Source organism: Brienomyrus brachyistius, chromosome 1, assembly GCF_023856365.1.
Source record: "Brienomyrus brachyistius isolate T26 chromosome 1, BBRACH_0.4, whole genome shotgun sequence".
Taxonomy (NCBI): Eukaryota; Metazoa; Chordata; class Actinopteri; order Osteoglossiformes; family Mormyridae; genus Brienomyrus; species Brienomyrus brachyistius.
In genome coordinates this window covers 25,344,940-25,366,406 of record NC_064533.1, presented here as the reverse complement: position 1 = coordinate 25,366,406, position 21,467 = coordinate 25,344,940, and the positions used below count along the sequence as shown (strand labels likewise).

Here is a 21,467-nt window from a genome sequence, read left to right as displayed (position 1 = left end):
CTTCCCCTGAGACAGATTCTGAAAGAGCAGGGAAAAGTATGCCAGGAGAGCAATTTTCAGCTCTCTAGCATGCTTAGAAATGAAGATATGGTCTCCTGAAAACCCTTACAAATTATATGTGCGATTCACGAGTGCAAAAAAAGGGCGTGGCACCCAAATTTGAAAGGGCCATAACTTTGGACTGCATCAGAATTTTTCAATAAAACTTGGGGAATTTTCAGTGTTCTCTATAAGGATCAAAATACCAAGTTTTCATCAAAATCAGGAATGATGCCCATGGAGCCCCTGGTTGATTTGGCATGGACTGACCCATAAGTCCAACTTGGTATTCGTCCTGTTTGGATGCGAAAAAGTTTGCTTGGTATACGACCTTTGTTTGGAATACGACTCGCGTGCTAGAACTTGTATGGGTCAAAATTAGTCACGACGCCACACGCTACCCTTGTTTACCTCTCTTGAGACAAAGCCACGACTGCCCATGAGTGTCAGTACGCCAAATGCTACCATTCAGTGAACAACCTGCGCAATAATTCTCTTTTCATTTATCCATCCATCCATCCATTTTCCAAACCGCTTATCCTTCTGGGTCGCGGGGGTTCCGGAGCCTATCCCGGAAGCAATGGGCACGAGGCAGGGAACAACCCAGGATGGGGGGCCAGCCCATCGCAGGGCACACTCACACACCATTCACTCATACATGCACTCCTATGGGCAATTTAGCAAGTCCGATTAGCCTCAGCATGTTTTTGGACTGTGGGAGGAAACCGGAGTACCCGGAGGAAACCCCACGATGACATGGGGAGAACATGCAAATTCCACACACATGTGACCCAGGCGGAGACTTGAACCCGGGTCCTAGAGGTGAGGCAACAGTGCTAACCACTGCACTCTTTTTATTTATTTAATCTAATTGCATTTGTATTTATGTATTTTAGTATTAAGCAGTGTTTAAATTATTTTATACAACCCCATCAATGTATATTATGTCAATAACAAAAGAATTTTTTTTTCATGGGAATGGATTAATCATTTTCCCTTTATTTCTTATGGGAAAAATTTGTTTGGTATACGTCCTGTTTGGTATAAGTCCAAGAATCTGGAATGGATTAAAGACCACTGTATTTATGAAATAAAATGGAGCTGAAATTTACCAAAAATAAAATATAGCCAAATAGATTCTATAGGTAGATAAGTACTATCTTAACTGGAAAAGACATGTTAGTAGGTCACTCACATTTAGGTTAACTATAGCAACTAAGTTCTGAGACACAAGTGGTGAAATAAGCTGGTTGTATTGCTATAAGTTGTGCCAACAGATACAAAGCAGTGCCGACAAATCACTTGCTTTTGCGCAGTATCATCTCTGTGGAATCCAAAGTATTTCTATACAGAGAAAGATGAATGTTTTTTGGTAATCACTTGTGCACTTTTCTCCATATCATTTTTGTTAAATTTCTCGTAAAATTGCCACACTGTCTATGCGACCAGCAGTTAGGACGAAAATGATTATGATTGGCTTGGAGAGTGCATGCACATGCAGCAAATTTGTCTTGTGTATTTATACAGTTATTGTACAGTTACTAGTTCATTTATTGTGATTACTCTTAAAAATTGGGAATTGCCTCAACAATCAGTTGAGAAAGAAACCTTTAAATGAATCTAGAAAGCAGTGGATGACTTACAGTTCTGCAAATTCTATTGCAAAGATGCTTTTATTGCCAGTGGTTGTTGATGTTTAATATTAATTATAGTTAAAATGAACTTGGGCCATGGCGGAGAGGTTCATTGTGTTCATGTGTTTCTTTTCATGACAACAGTCAACCTAACTGAACTAAACATCAAAACAGTTCTTTTTTTATCACAATTTATGACAATTCACCACTCTGGGAGCATTTGAAAAAACACAGATGTCTTTGTCTGCTTTTCAGGTGGTTGACACGACATATTTTCTGATGCAAGCTCTCTGTCCCCTGGTGGGAGTGTGCTCACCTGTGTGTGCGCATACGTGTCTGTGCACGCATTGAGTCGGAACTCCGGCATGCGCGATACAGAGAGCAGAGGACAATTGTAACCATGCGTCCGTGTAGAGACAAAAATGATAAGCTGTTGTGTAAATAAAATAAATAACATAAGGCTATTTAGTTTGTCTAATAAAAGGACAATGTATAGACCTGTTCTATAGGAAAGGTAAATAATTTCTGTTGTGATCTGGCGCTATATAGAAAATAAAATTAACTTGACCTTCACGGGGGGGCTGGAGGTGCCGTTGGGGGGAGGCGGGGCGCCCCTCAAATATAATGGTAGTGGAAACACAGGTCACAGTGTCGCAGAGCCGCATGCTGCCCCACACACCACATTCCACATTAGTCAGTTTTTTTAAACATATCCTGAACTGACATATTTCTGATATCTTTGAGAGTGCAACCTCTTTTGGGCTATACTGCCACTTTTTTTCTAGGAGGAAGTTTGGCATATCCCTCAGAATCACATATTTTGCATGCAATAGATGTCAGAATGGTTGAACTGTAGTATCCTGAATCTGTCCAGTTGTGTTTCTTGGTATGTTCTGTCTTTCCCCATTTACGGAATGGGTGGTTTATAAAAGTCCCATCCATGTTTTGATTTAAGGAGGTTTTCTTTCTTTATTAGAAACAGCTTTTCTTTTGTCCTCTTTGTGTCAGCTTCAGTGTGCTGTTGCAGTTTCATGTAAAGCCCCAGAAGTTAAAGTAGCTAAGTTGCTCATTTAACGTTATCGTGAAATTGCTGTATGGCTCTGTGGGTTTGGCTTCGGTGTCTGCTCGGAAAGTCATTCGTTTGAATCCTGCACTTGACACAGTGGCCGCACCTTTGCTGAGCCCTTAAGCAAGGTCTTTAACTCCCCAAAAATGCTATGGTGTTGCTGAATGCGTGGTTGGCCAAGCTTACTCTCATTCCTGTATGTATATATGTATGTGTGTGTGTGTGTGTGTGTGTGTGTGTGTGTGTGTGTGTCTTGAAAAGGAGACTAATATGTGTAGTACATTCCAATGTACTTGTACATTGTAGCTTAGTTTTTTCCCGTCTGCTGTGGGTAGATTCAGAATAAAAAGGTGAAACACATAGACAACAGACTTACAGATGTATGGACAAGGACAGTGTGTGACTTTGTGGGCTAGGACTAATGGGTTAGATGCCCATGATCAGTAGGATGGTAGTTAAAATTGTGTGGTTGGCAGACTGATGTCAACTTTTGGCCCTTAAGTAAAGTCCTGCCAATTGCTCTAGGGACTGGAACCTTGATCCTGCCTTCATCCTCACTTATATGTAACTTCAGATAAAAGCGTCTGCTTAATAAAGGTAATGTGATGTGGTGCTGGATAGCAGAAAATGATAAATGGCCCCATGCCTATTTTCATATAATGATACAGAGGATGTCATTGGTACCATGTCAAGGTGATGCTGAGGTAAAGTCCTTACATGTAAGTTAGCAGAAACGTTTATGTTGCAATTCAATAAAAAATTAAACAGGAATTTTACCAGCTAACTTCATAAGTTCCCATACTTAATCAGTACAGTAAAATGTCACTCTGCAAGTGATATTTTAGCAATAGTGCTACCTTAATCTTAAAATGTGGTGCAGTTGTAACATATCCATTTATCCAGTATTGAGCCACGGTGAATCTGGAGCCTATCCAAGGATAGTACAACTCAAACCTCAGGAAGGAAGATCATGGATGTGTCGTGCTTTCCCTAAGGAATATTTCAAATTGATACATTTAGACTCTGTGAACTCTTCATTTAAATTTGATCAAGATGTAACATGGTTCAATTACATTGAACATGGAAAATACACACGTAATCCAGGAATTACTGGTACTACATTTTGAGCAGTTGTTCAGTGGTTTGTAGTGAGTTATTAAATATTGCTTTGTCTTTGCATTTACTCTCTTCATCTTATGTTGCCGTTCTAATCAATTTTAATTATTTGGCCAATCTTTACCACCACCCAGCTTGTAAATCCTTCTTCATGCCTTCAGTGTTTTAACCTTAATTTTAGAAAGGCTTAAAGGATGAAAATTTTGTCCTTTTTGCTGGTATGTGAAACCAATGCAATACGTATTGTTATCAAACTTAAGATGATTGTCCATCCAGTACTGCAGCTGGTTAGGTGAATCTTCACATCCTTACCTCAAAACCTGATGTGTGGTGAGAGTCTGGCTTCACCCAGGTGGTTCATGTTTTTTTTTGGTGGGGATTGAGGATAGTTTTTTTTTCCCCCAGAAATGCCAAGCTGTATATCTGAGTCTGAATAAGTGTTTCAAAAGCACATTATCTACCCCTTGACCCTGAGCAGATAAGTGTTTAGAAGATGGATGGATAGATTGATAATTTTAATTCAATCATTTGTTAGGGGAACCATGAACTCATGGTGACTGGAACAGTTGATCTCAGCTATATTGTGTTTGACAGAAAGCAGAAAAAAACAGATCAAAGCTGATTTACGCTTAGGATCTCCCTGTTTAACACACAACTTAAGAAAAATCAGCTTTGAGTGGTAATGCAGTGCCAAGGGTATTTGTTTCATAGCCACAAAGCATTTGGGGTTCGTCAGCCTGGAGGGGAACATTCCCTGCAGAAGCACTGAGGATTCTAATTCCGCTTTTATTCCTTACCAGTGAATTAGAGGGTACTTTTGAGCATATTCTCAGGGCTTGATTTATGATCTCTGCATGTCGTTTGCTCAAAATCTATTTGGCACTCGGTGTTGCAGTCAGAATAAATGAACTTCTCTGTCTCTGAGCAGAAGTGAGATAATCAAATGAAAGCCTCGTCTGTGTTTGAAAAACAGAACCTGAAGCCTGCACTTCTTTTCCATGAGAGCATTTGGTTTTTGGACTCCTTCTTCCATTTACTCGTAGTGTATTTGTTAATTTTGTGTTAAAAATGTTGACATATCACGTTGACCTTGGTATAGCTGCTCACTGTCAGAATGGTGCTTAGATTGGTCATTCCCCACTCTTCCTGTAGATCATTTTCATAAACGCAGTGTGAACTTTGCTTTGTGAGAACAACTTAGATAGTTGTTTGGAGGAAGATAAACATTAACAACGAACCTTTCAGACATTTAAAACTCTGACTTTTGATTCTGTATTGCCTGATGAACTGGGATCATTAGCAAAATCTTGGTTGTATGAGGTTGCAAAGGGGTTAAAAGCTCATATGTGGTGATTTATCAGTATTTTTTTTCCTGCATTAATTATGTTTGTGTAACTGTTTTGACTCGTTCACAATTTGTGTCCAATGTGAAAATATTTTCAAATATAAGATACCTGTTAGTGTAAGTTACAGGTTAATGTGTCATTAATTGCTTTATCAAAAATGTTAATTTTTAAAGAATTTCTGAAGGAAAAGTTCAGAAGGTTTAGCACTTCTGACTTAATTTTAAATAAAGAATATAGATCTAGAGAAAGTAATTTTTTGAAGAAAAAACAACAACAGTGTGACAAACAGTTATGTGTGAAATGGTGTAACAAATTTTTTGTCAAACCTGCAGATAAGTGAATGTAATCAGGGGCAGGAGAGGGGAGGGGGACATAAAACTTACACTGCCAGTAAAGTGTACAGGCTTTGTTGTCTACTGCCAATCAGTTAAGTTAAAAAGGCAGCGTAAACATGTGCAAATCACAGCACATTGCAGCTCAGCTAAAACTTCTGCATTAAATATTTCCAAATAGAGTGACTACATTAAAAAGCAACACTATGGAAATTAGAAGGTGTCAAGTCAACTCGAGTGGGGATTTAATGTCACACAAACTATATTCAGTAACAAAGGAAATGGTGGCACAAAATAATGTTCCCCAGGGCCACAGTACAGCATAGAGTGTAGAGACAGATATGTAGGACAAATGTGCAGAAAATAATCAAGGTATGACAATATTAGCACACGATGTAAATGTAGATATAATATTGAAGTTTAGTGACATGAATGTTTTCCTTGTGTTTTTCTAGGATATGGACAGAGTGGGCCGATGTCTCAGAGTCCTGGTTATGACTCTATTGCCTCTGCTGTGTCCGGCATGATGCACATAACGGGCCCAGAGGTGAGGAAAAGGATAGTTTTGTCTGGGCGAAATCTCTGGCTGTATGGGAACAGCCTTACATATTTTTGGAGGCTCTGTCAATGCCTATTAGGCAGATGTTACTATCAGTGGAGTTCACTTTCCGAGCTCTCTCTTTCTTGGTCAGGATGGAGAACCAGTGAGACCCGGAGTGGCCATGACTGATCTGGCCACGGGACTGTACACACACGGGGCTATTATGGCTGGGCTTTTACAGCAACAGAAGACTGGGAGAGGCCTCCACATCGACTGTAACCTGCTGTCTTCACAGGTAACTTTAAGTTCATTGGCTGTTGATTCTAGCAAACGTCCAATCAGATAATTCCAGTGATCTGACAAAGCTCCATTTAGGAGTATAAAGGTGAGTTTTGGTAGCCTTATGAGGCTACCTTATGAGTTTTTTCTCTGATTCTTCCAGCCCCTACACACTTCCTTAATAAATTTATTAATCATTTTAAATATGGACAAAAGTATTGTGACACGCCTCTTAATCATGGAATTAAGGTGTTTCATTCAGACCCATTGCCACAGAGTTTAAATTCAACCACCAAGACATGCAGTCAAGTGCTCAGTGAATTCAAGTGTGGTACTGTCATAGGATGCCACCTTTTTAATGAGTCAGCTTGTGAAATTTCCCCTCTGCTAGATATTCCACGGTCAACTGTAAGTGGTATTATTGCAAAGTGGAAGCAATGAGGAACAACGGAAATTCAGCCACGAAGTGGAAGACCATATGAACCAGGCATAAGTCGTCAACGCTCAATGACTCAAATAATTCCAGAGTTCCAAACTTCCTCTGGCATTAATCCCAGCACAAAATGCCGGAAGCTTCACAGAATGGTAAATGGTAAATGGACTGCATTTATATAGCGCTTTTCTACTCCTACGAGTACTCAAAGCGCTTTACATTTCATGCCTCACATTCACCCATTCACACACTCATTCACACACCGGTGGCGGAGGCTGTCATGCAAGGTGCCAACCTGCTCACCGGGAGCAATTTGGGGTTCAGTGTCTTGCTCAGGGACACTTTGATGGGGTCAGGAGGAACCAGGGCTCGAACCTGCAACCCTCCAGTTGCCTAACGAGAGCACTACCTCCTGTGCCACCATCTTCCCCGAATGGGCTTCCAAGGCATAGAAACTGGATGCAAATCTCACATCACCAAGCGCTGGTTAGAGTGGTGTAAAACACATTGCCACTGGACTCTTGTACAGCAGAAATGTGTTCTGTGGAGTGACGAAACATGCTTCTCTGTCTCGCAGTCTGATGGGCAAGTCTGGGTTTTTGCATATGCCAGGAAAATGTCACCTTCCTGACTTCATTGTGCCAACAGTAATGTCCAATATCAATGCCTAACCTTACAAATACTCTACTGGATGAATGGGAAAATATCCACAGACACAATCTAAAAACTTCTGGAAAGCCTACCAAGTACAGTGGCAGCTGTTATAGCTGCAAAGGGGGGACCAACTCCATGTTGTTGTCTATGGATTTAGAATGGGATGAGATAAAAGTTCCTGTCTGTCACGTCCCGGTCGTGCCCGCTCTTTCTGTGTGCCATGCCCCCTCATTAACCTTGTGTGGAATCCCCGTGTTACCAGCTGTTCCTAATCTTGTTTAATTGAGTCCGTGTATTTAAGTGCTTCCCTGTTAATCTTTCCCCAGTTCTGTCATTGATGTCATTACCTGTTTTGCCTCGTGTGGCTTGCTGTTCACCCAATATATCCCTTGTTTTCTTCGGGTCCTTCTCTTGATTTCCTGGTCTGTGCTCCCTGTGAAGTGTGACACTCTCGGTGTAATGGCCAAGTGTCCCTAAACTTGTCTCCTTATAGTGTAAGTCATTGACATGTAAGTACATTTAATGTCCATTAATTCCTTTAGTGCTCTGAGGAAACCATGTAAGAAATTAGCTATGTAATAATAAATGGAAGTGATTTTGTTATGATAATAGTTGTAATTTAAAAGAAATTCATTTAATAAATGCAAATGTTGAGCATCATCTATAACACTGCTTTTCCAAGTAATAAAATTTAGGGAATGTGTTACATTTAGGAACAAATATACTTAAATATTTACTTAAAATAATTCCAAAGAAATCTGGATATGGTGTTTAGCGTTGATTGTGTTGTCCAAAACTAGATCAGTTGTTTCAAACAATTGAGCATTACAGCAGAGCCTTTGGGGCTCTCAGACAAATGACTTAACATGACTAACACGGCCAACACAGCAAGGACAAAAGTTGGATGAACATTTCAAAGCTACACTCCTATTAGGAATTTGTGAGTAAATACTCTGTGACTTTTGGAAATTTAACGAAAGTTCTTTGTTGGATTACATGTGGACTGAGTGAGATTTGGTTCCTGGTACTATAACATATGATGAGGACTTTAGGTCATTGGTGGTTTCATCTCAGAGACAACAACTAATGTTTCTTACAAAATATCAAGCCCTAGTTCTTTGCTGTAGGTATCCCAGTTGAAATTCTCACGCCTCACGCCTCTTGGTTTGATGGTTCAAATCCCAACTTCGTTCTGTGTTTATGTGTTTGCATATCCTGCCCGCGTTATGATGGTTCCCTTTAAGTACTCCTCCCATCATGTTTGATTAATTGGTGTCTCTAAATTGCTCTTTAAGCAGTGTTTCCCAACCCGGTCCTGGGAGACCCACAAGTTTTGCTCCTTCCCAGTTCCCTGTAGCAAAAACATGGACTGTCTGAATGTCCCCGAGGAACAAATTGAGAAACACTGCATTAGAGTAATATTGTATGTATGTACCCTGTGATGGACTGGCATCCCCTCCTTGATGTACCATACCCCTATAGCTGTCTGGAATAGGCTCTAGGCCCTGCAGTGAACCTGACCAGGATAAGTACTTATAGGATGGATGGTTCTTTACATTTATTGTGACTTTTCAGTGAAGAAAAAAATATACACATATATAAAGTTTCTTTGCACATAAAACTAGTAGAAAAACCTTCCACCGATACTCTATATTCCTGAGAGGAGGCAAGATGGTAGACAAGGCAATGTAATACCCTTAAAATCAATGGTGTGTTACGGTTTGAAGTTTACACACTTTCTGTCACAGTGTATATTACCAGACGGGATATTGCTGTGATCATACCAGTGAGGAACGTTAGAAGCTAAACCGAACAAGGCACTTTGGCCGGACATGAGTCAGAGAAAAGACACTGTTGCTCTTAAGGGAATGTTTTATGTCCCAGGCAAACTTTTCTCACATCATAATACAGGACATGCCCTGCCTCACCCTCCCTTTCAGCATATAAATTATTGAGAGCGGGGCCGGCTTAATTAGGCGCCTGGCACTTTTATAATGTTGTTCCAGATTGAACTGGACAGCATGGAGAATACAATCCACTGCGAGGTGCCTTGGGACATGTCACAGAATTCCTGGGTTATGTCCCCGTTGACCACCGTGGCCGGTCTTTCCACATGTCCTCCCGGTGATCCACAGTGCGATGTTGGGAATGGGCCATAGGGATTTATAGAAGCAGGTGGTGCGATGATTGCGGAAACGGTCCTCCCCAGCTTCCAAGTTTTCCCATCCCTAGGAGAGGAACTGCTTTAGCATTCTGTCGGCTCCTGATTTTTCCCCTCAGTAAACATACATACATCCATCTTCCGACCATGTATCCTGGTCAGGGTCTCGGGGGGGACCCAGAAAACATTCATCTGTAAAATACCAATGTGATTTTTTCGACTACATAAGGAAAAATCGTAACATGACATTTTGTGGTTGTATAGACTGTCTAGCTGAAATTTTAAAGATGTTCAAGGAAACCCACACATCCACTCGATATCCAGTGGCCTGTACTACAAAGTGGGGTTACTGGCTTATCGGGGTAACTTGTCGGATTTAAGGTACCATAGTTTAAATGGACTTCATATTCGTTCACTTACATTTTGCCCAGATTACCTTAAAACCCCGATAAGCCAGTAAACCCACTTCATAGTACAGGCTCCAGGACATGACTTGAACCCTCGACCTGGGAGAGTGAGGCCACAGTGCTAAAAACCAAACCCACCCGTCACAGTAATACTTTTAGATGCTGTTAAATGCAATTACTTCTTTCTTACTCTACAGTTACTGTGGAGAAATGCCTTGCATGTCAAGTGACCGAAAATCTGTGGCACATTTATTTATTATTCAAGAAAAAAGAAAACAAAAAAACCAACAACAATTTGTCAAAAACTTCGAAATGTATACATTTTTGGTCCTTAGGCGATGTCTTGAAATACATAGAATTCTTTGTGTTGCAACATTGCTACACAGAGATTATTAAAAACAAATGTTTGTTTTTCCTGTGAATTTCAGAGCCGATCAATACAAATGATAAATGGTGTCTGGCGAGAGTCTCTAAAATCTGTCAAAAAAAGTTGTGTCTTTAAAGATGTGTGGCCATAGCAAGAGGTTTTAATTTTAACTGTTCATCAACCAAGCATAATGGTAATTTGTATTGATTTTTTTGGCAGACGTACAACTGAGAGAGCAGGGTCAGCAAGTCCCTCTAACAATTCAATTAAGGTCCTTGCTCTAAAGACCTACCTGTGAAATCACTCTGCTGACCCTGGAATTTGAAGCAGGGACTTCCTGATTTTGGAAACCTTATCATTGTCATCTATGTACAGTCGCCTCTCCAGATTTGTGATTTTGACACTCGCAGTTTTGGTTATTTGCGAGTTGGCTGTGAACAGTTAAAAGGGAATATTTTTGGAGCTCGCTGAAAGATTCCAGAGGCAAAAATTATATAAACAATGCTGAAAATGATTTGGATCACAAAAAAAATCATATATAAATATTTGTGTTATTTAATATTTCTTAGTGTAAGTGCATACTGTTTTAGGTGTTCAAAAAAACATGTGCATCTTGGCTTGGGTATGCCATGCATCCTTGTCACTTACGTGCTAGCTGTTTCTGTGACCGTGGAATCGCGTGTTTCTCGCAGTAACATTTAAACTTTTCATTGCAGTTTATTTTGCATTATTTATTTATTTTGCATTAATGGCCTATGTACACTGAATGCGTGTTACTATTCTGTGGCTAGGAGCAGCTTCAGTTAACCTGTGCCAGGTTCCCTGCACACCAGTGGAGTGCTGTCCATGATCCTGGTCTTCCCACTGATGTGAATGGCTAAGATGCATTATTAGGTAATACCAGGCATGACTTGTTGTTACCTCCAGAACAACTTAAAGGGTTGAAGAGTTTTTTTTTTTTTTTTTTTTTTTTAATAGAAGCCTTTCAGCACACCATGGTGGCACGGAGGTGTTATTCCTGCACTTGTGGCCTTCCTGTTAGCATTAATGAGACCATTCTCATCTGAACTCACTCATTAATAAAATGTTTTCAGCAACAGAGTTACCACTGGCTGAATTTTTATTTTGCATCATTCTCTTTAGATTTTAGACACGCTAGTGTGTGAAAACACCAAGATGGTGTTTGATGTGCTAGAACCACCACATCTGGTAATAACAATCACACCACATTGAAAATCACTTAGATCAGGAACCTTAGCTGTTCTAATGCTTAGCCACACAGTAACCGGACATCTTGACCCTGTCTGCATGCTGTATGTATTTGGTTGCAGTCAAATGAGTCGTTGCTTGATAGGAGCAGGCTTTTTTTTATTAACGAACTGGAGTACCCGATAAATTATCTGCTAAGATCAGAGCAGAACATGAAATGTTTCTGTATATTGTAAATGTGATATTGAACAAAGAATCTATTCAAGGTAGATTTAGTTAAATGGATATGTAGAGAATTGTCCAGTGATCTACTTTGTATTATTAAAAGGAAAAATATGTAGGAGGAGTACCTTTGAAAAATAAATAAGGGACACAGTCATTGAAGAAACCATGCAGTCATTTCTTTCAAACTGCATGTTCTGTCACTAATCCTTTACTGTTTTGGTTAGAATTTGTGCATAGACATTATGTGAATTATAAATGAATCTGCCCCATATTAATCAAATCTGATGTTAAGTTGACATCAAACAAGAGGCTGGGTATAGTATTCCATGCATATCCTTAAAGTACGAATCAAAGCCTCCACGATCCCATGCAGTGATGGATAGATTTAAGATTTTTTTTGCAGGTTCTGTGGAGATGACTTTGATTAATAAACCGCTAAAACAGTTTTAGACATTCTGTCACAATTTTTTTTTTTTTTGGTTTTTCCCCTGTAAAGGATTCATAACATTATACCAGAAAATAATTTAGCATCTCAACAGATGTCCCTTAAGCAATACCAATGCAGAAGAAAGTGGGAAGTGGTCCTAATCATGCAGTTGCTTGTGTTGCTTTGTTGTGGCCAGAAACTTCCTTCTGAAAGTTTTTTTTCTTATTATCCATTCATTTAATTCCTTTCATGTCTTAAAAGCTCTTTGCTACAATAGGACAGTAATTGAATGATGTATTAACACTCTCTTTATCTCATCCTTTTTCATTATTATTCAATTCTGGGTTTTTGGATGACTTTTGGTGCCCTGTATCTATATTTATTCTTTGGCTTTTCACTCTGCTGTCTGTCTGTTTGTTTTGTTGTTGACTTTTCACAACATTGTGCACCCCATATCTCTGGTGACTGGTTTCCCTGCCACCATCTCTAAGACATCAATCTGCTGTTATTACTCTTCTGTGTTGTTATTTATCTAGCTACTAGGAAATTCAGTGATGCCCAAAATGACCAACGACTTTTCTAGGGAATGTCTCCCAACACTTCTACAACCCTGTTTCCAAAAAATGTGTCAATATCTAAAATGTAGAGAGAAACAGAATCCAGTGATTTGCAAATCATATAAACCCATATTCAATTGAAAATAGAACAAATTCACATGTCAGATTTTATTACTTGCTCAATTTGAATTTGATGTCAGCACTAAATTTCAAAAAAGTTGGGACAGGGGCCACAAAAGACTGGAAAAGTTGTATAATGATAAAACAAAACACCTAATTGAATATCCATCCATCCATTTTACAAACTGCTTATCCTACTGGGTCACGGGGGGTCTGGAACCTATCCTGGAAGCAATGGGCACGAGGCAGGGAACAACCCAGGTTGGGGGGGAGGGGGCAGCCCATCGCAGGGCACACACATGCACACCTACGGGCAATTTAGCAACTCCAATTAGCCTCAGCATGTTTTTGGACTGTGGGGGGAAACTGGAGTACCTAGAGGAACCCCACGATGACATGGGGAGAACATGCAAACTCCACACACATATAACCCAGGCAGAGACTTGAACCCAGGTCCCAGAGGTGTGAGGCAACAGTGCTAACCACTGCACCACCATGCTGCCCCCCGATTGAATTTGGGAATTTCATAATTATACGGTACATAATATCATTAAAAAAATCTGAGAATCTGGAGAAATCTCTGTACTCAAGGGACAAGGCCAAATGCTAATATCGGATAGACATGACCTCCGGGTTCTCAGGCGACGCTGCATTAAAGACAAAAACAATTCTAATAGTGGAAATCTGCATGGATTCAGAAACACTTATGAAAACCATTGTCTGTGAACACAGTTCGACACTGCATCTATGAATGCAGGATGAAACTCTACCCATATGTAAACATGATCCAGAAATGCTGCCGACTTCTTAGACTCGAACTCATTTAAGATGGAATGAGGCAAAATAGAAAACTATCCTGTGGTCTGACAAATCAAAATTTCAAATCATGGACTTTGTGTCCTCCAGGCTAAAGAGTGGGGGACCATCCAGCTTGTTATCAGCGAACAGTTTATAAAGCCAGCGTCCGTGATGGTATGGGGGTACCTTATTGCCCATGCCTTGGGTTGCTTGTACATCAGGGAAGGCACCATTAATGCTGAATTATATATACAGGTTTTGGAGCAACACATGCTGGCTTCCAGACAACATCTTTTTCAGAGAAGGCCTTGTGTTTTTAGTGAGACAATGCCAATCTTCATTCTGCACGTATTACAACAAGATGGCTCCATAGTAGAAGAGTCTGGGTGCGAGGGTGGCCTGCCTGTAGTACAGGCCTGTCACCCATTGAAAACATTTACCATCTTGACACAAAAATACGACAAACGAAACCCTAGGCAAGAATGGGACAACATTTTACTGTCAAAACTCCCGCCACTGGTCTCAGTTCCCAAACTTTTACAGAGTGTTGTTAGAAGAGGTGATTCAACACAGTGGTAAATATGCCGTCCCAACTTTTTTGAAATGTGCTGTTGGCATCAAATTCAATCTGAGCATCTATTTCTCATAAAATAGTAAAGATTCTCAGTTTCAACAATTGATTTGTTGTGTTTATATTTTCATCGAAATATAGTTTTATACAACTTGGAAATCATTGCATTCTGTTTTTATTTATATTTTACAGTATACAGCATACTAACTGTTTTTGAAACGGGGTTGTAAGTACAAAAGAGTTAAGAGAGAGTTTTTATTCTCTACAAGATGATCACTGAATGCACTTATATCTTGGCATGTCTATAAATGTCATTCTTTCCTTGGTCTTCCAGTTGGTCATTTGTACAGACTATTCATTTGCCTGATGGAAAGATGTCAAACATTGACTAATGTTTTTTTATATATATATATATATATATATATATATATATATGTATATATATGTTTTTTTTCTATTTTCATTTTAAGTGGAAATTAGAAGACAAATGGTTGGTATTGATTTGCAGAGTACTTTGTAGCCTTGTAATTAGGAAATAGTTTAAAGCGGCATATGACCAATTGGATCTTTGGCTCTAGGTTGTATTGTTTGCTTGTGAACTTCCAGCACAGATTCTCATAAACATACATTTGAAGTAATATCGGACTTCCATCAACAGTTGTTTGGTTAAGGCATTGCATAAAACTAGCTAAAGCAGGGTCTCATGCCCGATTTCCACAGATCCAAAGTTTGATTATATAAGAACGTATGGACCACTGACGAGTTCCAGACCTCCTCCTTGGACCCTCTTCTCCTTGCAACAAATTCCCAGCAATAGCCAAACGTTCAGAAAATGTTTTTATAACCTGGATAATGACAAATGCTGAAAGCTTTATTTATTATCATTTTCAAAGTGGTAGTTGAAACATGAAAAAATCCATACATGTGGTTTCCCGATCCAGCTATTGTTATTTGAGATGAAGTTAAAATGTCGTATTGTACTATTAAATGTTATTCTGTGTCTTTTATATTGGTGGGAATATTGCTCTATTGGAGGAAATCCATGGCTTTAAATGAAACGTTCTGAAGACATATTTTCACTTAGCTCTCATTGGTCAACTTCAGAAGTCCATGCCAAAAAGCTAAAGCTTGAGGTTTGTGGTTATAAAGCAATCACCTATTTTTTTCCCCTCTATTTTTCTCCATTTTGTTAAATGTAATATTTTTTCTATCACTGAATAACATCAAGTTTATAAACTTGCATGGCCAGAAATTTTTCAAATTTGCATCATTTTAATTATTTATTTTTTTAAAGACCTTTGAAGTTAAAGCATATGAGAATGATGAGTACAAACAAATAGCGGAATTCAAAACACCAGCTTTTTGGTGACTGAGACACGTTTGGCCTGGCAAAACAAAAGCACTCTATCTGACAGCCTCACATACTGGAGCTGCCCTGTATCTCATCACCATTTTATCGTGACTCACAGCCCGACAGGGTCCAGACAAAACCATGAGAATGCGTAAATTCCTACAGCTATGGATATTGTTATTACATTGCTATTGTATAGTATACTCCTATGCTGTATATAATTCTGTTCTCACATGCTTACATGTTATTATGCCAAATATCTTCCAAGAGTAATATAATAAAACTCTCTCGAACTAATGGTTTTTAAAATATACCAGAAGCTATTTTTTAATATAAAGAATCCCATGGATTTCTTCAGGTGTTTTGATAACATCTTTACAAAACACATCTTTATCTAGCCCACTCTTTGATAAATATCTTCACAGTTTAAAACCGACGTATCATTGCCAGTCCGTGAGTTGTAAGTTGCATTTAAAGAGAGTTCTGCAGCAAACAGCGGTGCCCAAGTGGACAGCTGTGTTTCATGTGGAACATGAACGAAGGGGAGCCGGTTGTAGCCATCTGAGAGAAGACAGAGTAGTTAATTTCAACCACATGATCATTGCAATTAGGATAATCGCCCAAAATTCGAACCAGTCGAGGACAAAGATACGCTTTCCGGAATGGATGCAAACAGGCGGAATTTCAGCTCAGACTCTGTTTTGTTTTTTTTTTTTTGGGGGGGGGGGGGGGGGGCAGTTGTTCTGCCCAGCTGTGGTCTGTCTATACAGTATTTGTCAAGGCAGTTGAAAATACTGTAACTGTGACTTTATATCATCCCTAAAGCCAGATTTTGTTTTTCTCCTGGAAACATGATTTATGAAGAAAGTGCAATTTTTGGTGATGAGGAACCTGGAGATTTAGAAATGACATCAATGCTTTATCAAAAATTATATTTCTTTTTCGTAGTGTGTTTCTATAGGAATGTCATAGGCTTGGGTATCATGGTAATAACAGTCATTCAGCTTTTACTGCAGGCCTTTTTGTGTTCCCATGGAATGACCCTTAGAGAGTGTTCCAGTATCAAGTAGGATCCTTAATTACGTTAAATAAATACAAGTCAAATGCCAGCTACAGTAGCATAAATGCAGATGAATCAGAGCAAGAGATGCATATGTGTTACAATGTAGTTAATGGGTGAGGGACGAATGAAGGCGTTCTATCAGGAACTAAAAAATTGATTATCGTCGCTGGATGGCATCAATGCAGATGAAAGAGCAAGACCTGTCTATGTATTGCTATGCAGCACATAAGAATCAACGAATAAGTAATTCTATCAGGATCTCAGGGAAGTATTGTATTGCATGACAAAGCTTCCTTATGGTCGACTGGCACATGGTGCTGCCTAATTATTTGATAAAATGTCCCCAGGTGTATTAGTAGTTTAGCAATGCTGGCTGCAACAGCCATATGTTAAGCAATGTGCTCTTTAGCAAATAGCCCTGCCATGCAAATGGCACTGCAGTCAATGAAACTGTCTGTGCTGTACTTGATGGCTTGTTTCCCATTCTATTTAGTTTTTCCATGTATTAAGTTTTCTCAGTGGTAGTCCAGTGTTGTTGATGTTAGGTTTCAACAGACTAAGCTACATTTTCAAAAAACCTAACTAATCTTAGACAATTACCTGAAAATAAAAGCTGCTATGTGATGGGTAGACTCAACACGAGGCATTCTGCCTAGGATCAAGCACAAATCAGCAATGAAATCATAACTGACCCTATGAGGCGGTCTGATGTGGCCTGGATATTTTCCAGCTCTGGCTCAAATTGCTTAAAGTGTCTAATATTTACAATTTTATCAGCAGCTTTGTAAAATACTGTTGTTTTCATTCTGGTTTAACATTTGGACAATCTAGATGAATCCACACTACTGTATACACTTAAGAATTCGAAACTGAAGAAGTCGTATAAAGATTTAGTTAGGTCTCATAATCCAAAGTAATGCAGTATTTTCATTATTCTGTATTTTTTCTATTAAACTTGTTATTTTCTCAGCATGGAATAACTATTTGAATATATTGACACTGCAGAGGACTTTTTGGTAGAGTCATCTGTTCATTTGTTATAAGACCGGAGCAGAAATTTACAGTGTTATTTGCACATGTATTTATATGCTACCTTTATGTTGCTTTTACCTAATGTCCTCCATACGAGTGCTCTGCCCTTCTTTCTGTCATCGTTTTGTGTTCCACTGTGTCCCAGTTGTCCCACAGATTTATTTGCTCCTTCTCAGACTTTTCTTTCTGATTTCTTTCATATATATTTTCCTCGCTCAGTGTTCATACTTTTTTTTCATCAGTCTTTAAGCAATCACATCACACTCAGCCATAAATTTACCTGTATATTGTTCGCAAGTAGAGAACAGGATTTATTTATGCAATGCCATTATCCACACTTGCTTTCTTTGGGAGGATGTGCTGAATCATATGTTTCCGAGTATCAGGAATCTGTTTATGTTTATGAAATCCCCCTGTTATCTTGGGGGTGGTGTGTGGCTCAGTGGGTTAAGATGCTGTGCTTGTGAGCGGAAGGTTGCTAATTCAAATCCCAGGCTGGCAGAGTGATTTCACTCTTGGGCCCCTGAGCAAGACTGTTAACTCTAAATTTGCTCCAAAGATTGGCTGATCCTGCTTTCTCAAAATGTTTGTTGCTTTGGATAAAAGTGTTTGCTAAATAAATGAACGCAATCCCTTTTCTTTTATCCTAGGTGGCGTGCCTCACTCACATAGCTGCGAACTACCTGAACACAGGGAAGGAGGCAAAGCGTTGGGGTACCGCCCATGAGAGCATTGTTCCCTATCAGGTAGGTACCTACACTTATACTTGCAGGAACTAACACTTTACCTACCTATTCGTTCATGCAAAGCACATTTATATTTCTACATATACACACACACACACACACGTACACAGGTTTGTAATAATTAACTTAACTCCTCCTCCTTTAACCATAAGTATCCAAACAAAATACGAGACTTTTGGCATTTTTACTTTTTTAATTGCATACACACATCTTCGTGGGGACCTGAAAGATGGTACCCACAACATCAAAATAACCCAAAATGGTCCCCAAAATATATATCAAATATAAAATATAGACACACACACCTAAAGATATTCATCTGTGGTTGAAAACAACGTGAGAGTTTACACTGGATAAAAATATCTTAATTTTTAACATTGAAAACTTACACCTTAAAATCTTAAGATTTTTTATGTTAAGTGCATTTTCAGATGTTGACTGGCTTCTGTTTTTAGAGCAATTTGCCAGATAGGTTTTAGATTAACATCCCTTCTTATAATTCAGTGCCCTCTCCTCTTATTTCCATGTGTTCATTGAGACTTTTTTAAATTAGTGAAATACAGTTTGTACTTGCTTACGAGTAGTATTTTTGTTGGAGATGAGTAATCCGTACATTACAATTTGAAGTTAAATAAATACCAGTGTATAGGTAATTCTTACGCACTTGAGAATTTTTCAGAAAAGAAACACAACAGTTACAATAAACAATCAATTTAATAAAATGTATATGTTTGCTCATTTTTTCTTAATTTTGTTACTTTTTTTCTCAACTCAGTAACTGTATTTGAAGACTTTTGTTTATTACCGAAAAAACTGGTAGTTTTTTCCAGGTTTTTGCTCCCTCCCAACTCCCAAGGAATTGGGAGAGAACACTTGTACTGTCGTGTTGTTTTGGTCGAATACCTACCAAATTTACTTATTGATTTAGTATTCTTCAGCATCTTATTGGTTAAGATGGTTGTCAGTCAAGTCGGCCTGTTCTTGTTTATATTGATGTGCTTGCCCCTTTCAGCACTTGAAAGTTTGGCTGAGAAACTTTAGTTTGTCCAGCTTGTTGCAGCAAACGAAAACTGCAGCATATAATTTTGATCATTTTTCCTTCCATGAGAAAATAGACATTTTTAGAGTGCAGATGAAAGTCTAAGCATATCTCACAATGAAAATAAAATGTGCAGTAATGGAATCACTGCTGAGCAATAACTTGCGTGAAACTACGTCAGAAGTGAAGTCTGTTTACTGAAGCTGCTTACTCCATTCATCCCTTTTCCATAACCACTGGTCTAGTACAGGGTCATGGTGAACCTGGAGCCTGCCTCAGGAAGAATGGGCCAGAAAGCAGGGGAACGCCTGCATCTGATGGCAGTCTGTAGCTTGATTATACTTTATGAAGACCCCAAATCACCTAACCGCTTGTTTTTGGGGGAAACCATGCAAACTAAATGGTAACAGAGGGTAGGAATAAATCCCACAATCCCACCACCCTTATGCCAGGCCAGGAATGCCTGAAATGAATCCAAAATTTATTCTTGCTTTTAAAGTAAATTAGCCATATGCTCTTGTATATACTGGCAGGGTGGTGTATTTCTGTAGGTTAGGACTCTATGACTATGATCAGGTGGTCTCCGGTTAAAATCCCACGGCTGAGTGATTTCACTGTTGGGCCCTTGAGCAAGGCCCTGAACCCACAATTGCTCCTGGGACTTTTTGACCCTGCTTTCTTGCTTGTATATTACTTTGTACAAAAGTATCCGCCACATAAATATGAAATGTAATGTATACCCCAACTTTGTGCCCTGTGCTGCCTGGGATAAACTCCATGCCCCATGTGAGCAGATGGAAGGATTTTGTATATAACAGCTACTTAAAAACTTCAAAGTTAAATTGATCACTTTAATGAGTTTAATCCTAACTTTTAATCATGAAAAGTGAGCCCTTTGAGGTTGGTGTAAGGCATATAACAAACATACAGATTCTTTGATTTGTGCTGACTAGTGCGGACAAGTAGGTTATGTATTCTAATCCTTTGTGCTTAACAACTCAGAGCCTCAACCAATCAGAAATCACTTTCTTTGTTTGTGTAACACTATAATTTTTTCTTACTCCTTTTCACCCTGATTTTTCAAATACACATTTCCGAGCCAGTTTTCCAGATGTACACCAGATATCATTATACTGTAATGTTTGTCATCCAAATTTACACCAGATAATGCTGTATTGTAACGTTCCAAGAAATGGGACATGGTGCATCACATCATTCTGCCTGGCCAGCTTCTCTTATTTTACCAAATCCAGTATTACACATTTCAATCAACATGTTTCTTAGTTTTTAGCATTTAGTGAATGCTTTTAGCCAAAGCAGGGTTTAACAGCCCCTGAAGCAATTCAGGATTATAGGTCTTGCTCAGGAGTGCAGCACTGTCCTTCAAGCCAACACCCAACGGGGAGCTTGAACCCACAACTTTGTGATTTAAGAGTTTCAAGCTCTACTAACTGAGCTAGTCAGACTGATGTTCAGGTGTCTGTCATACGTGCAATACACAATTACAGTTAATTAGTCAATTACACTATGCACTGAAAATTTTACCCTGCATATCTTTCCAGCCAGGTTAATATAAATTAAACACAAATACAAATTAAGGTGCTTCAATAAGATAATAAGTACATAAACACAGTTTAATGCAATGCATTTTTATATACAGTATGAGATAAATTTTTTGCAGGCGTATTTGTATTGCATCTTCTTTTTTGGCTTTGCCCTTATACAAGCCTCATTTTTTGGATGCTATGTAATTCCATTGTTTCCTGCCCATTTGGTATCAGCGGTATACAGGGGGGTATATATTCATAGCGTAGTGAAGCAGAATACTGCAAAGCTTTTGGGTCATCCATTTGTCTGGTGTATTTTACTTACAACTGTTGGCATTATTAGAGAGCAAATAATATTGTGTTCAGGGCAACATGCAAGTTAAGACAACCACTGTAATTACTTTCTA

The 21,467-nt window shown here is 39.0% G+C and overlaps 1 protein-coding gene across 5 annotated transcripts in view; it reads left to right on the top strand.

The window, feature by feature from the left end:
* sugct (succinyl-CoA:glutarate-CoA transferase) overlaps positions 1-21,467 on the top strand; it is a 125,949-nt gene that overhangs the window by 25,208 nt on the left and 79,274 nt on the right. For all 5 annotated transcript variants that reach the window (XM_048971944.1, XM_048971943.1, XM_048971945.1 and 2 more), the window contains 3 exons: positions 5,989-6,080; positions 6,226-6,369; positions 18,379-18,474. In XM_048971944.1, the coding sequence (XP_048827901.1) occupies positions 5,989-6,080; positions 6,226-6,369; positions 18,379-18,474 (332 nt within the window). The remainder of the gene's footprint in view (positions 1-5,988; positions 6,081-6,225; positions 6,370-18,378; positions 18,475-21,467) is intronic.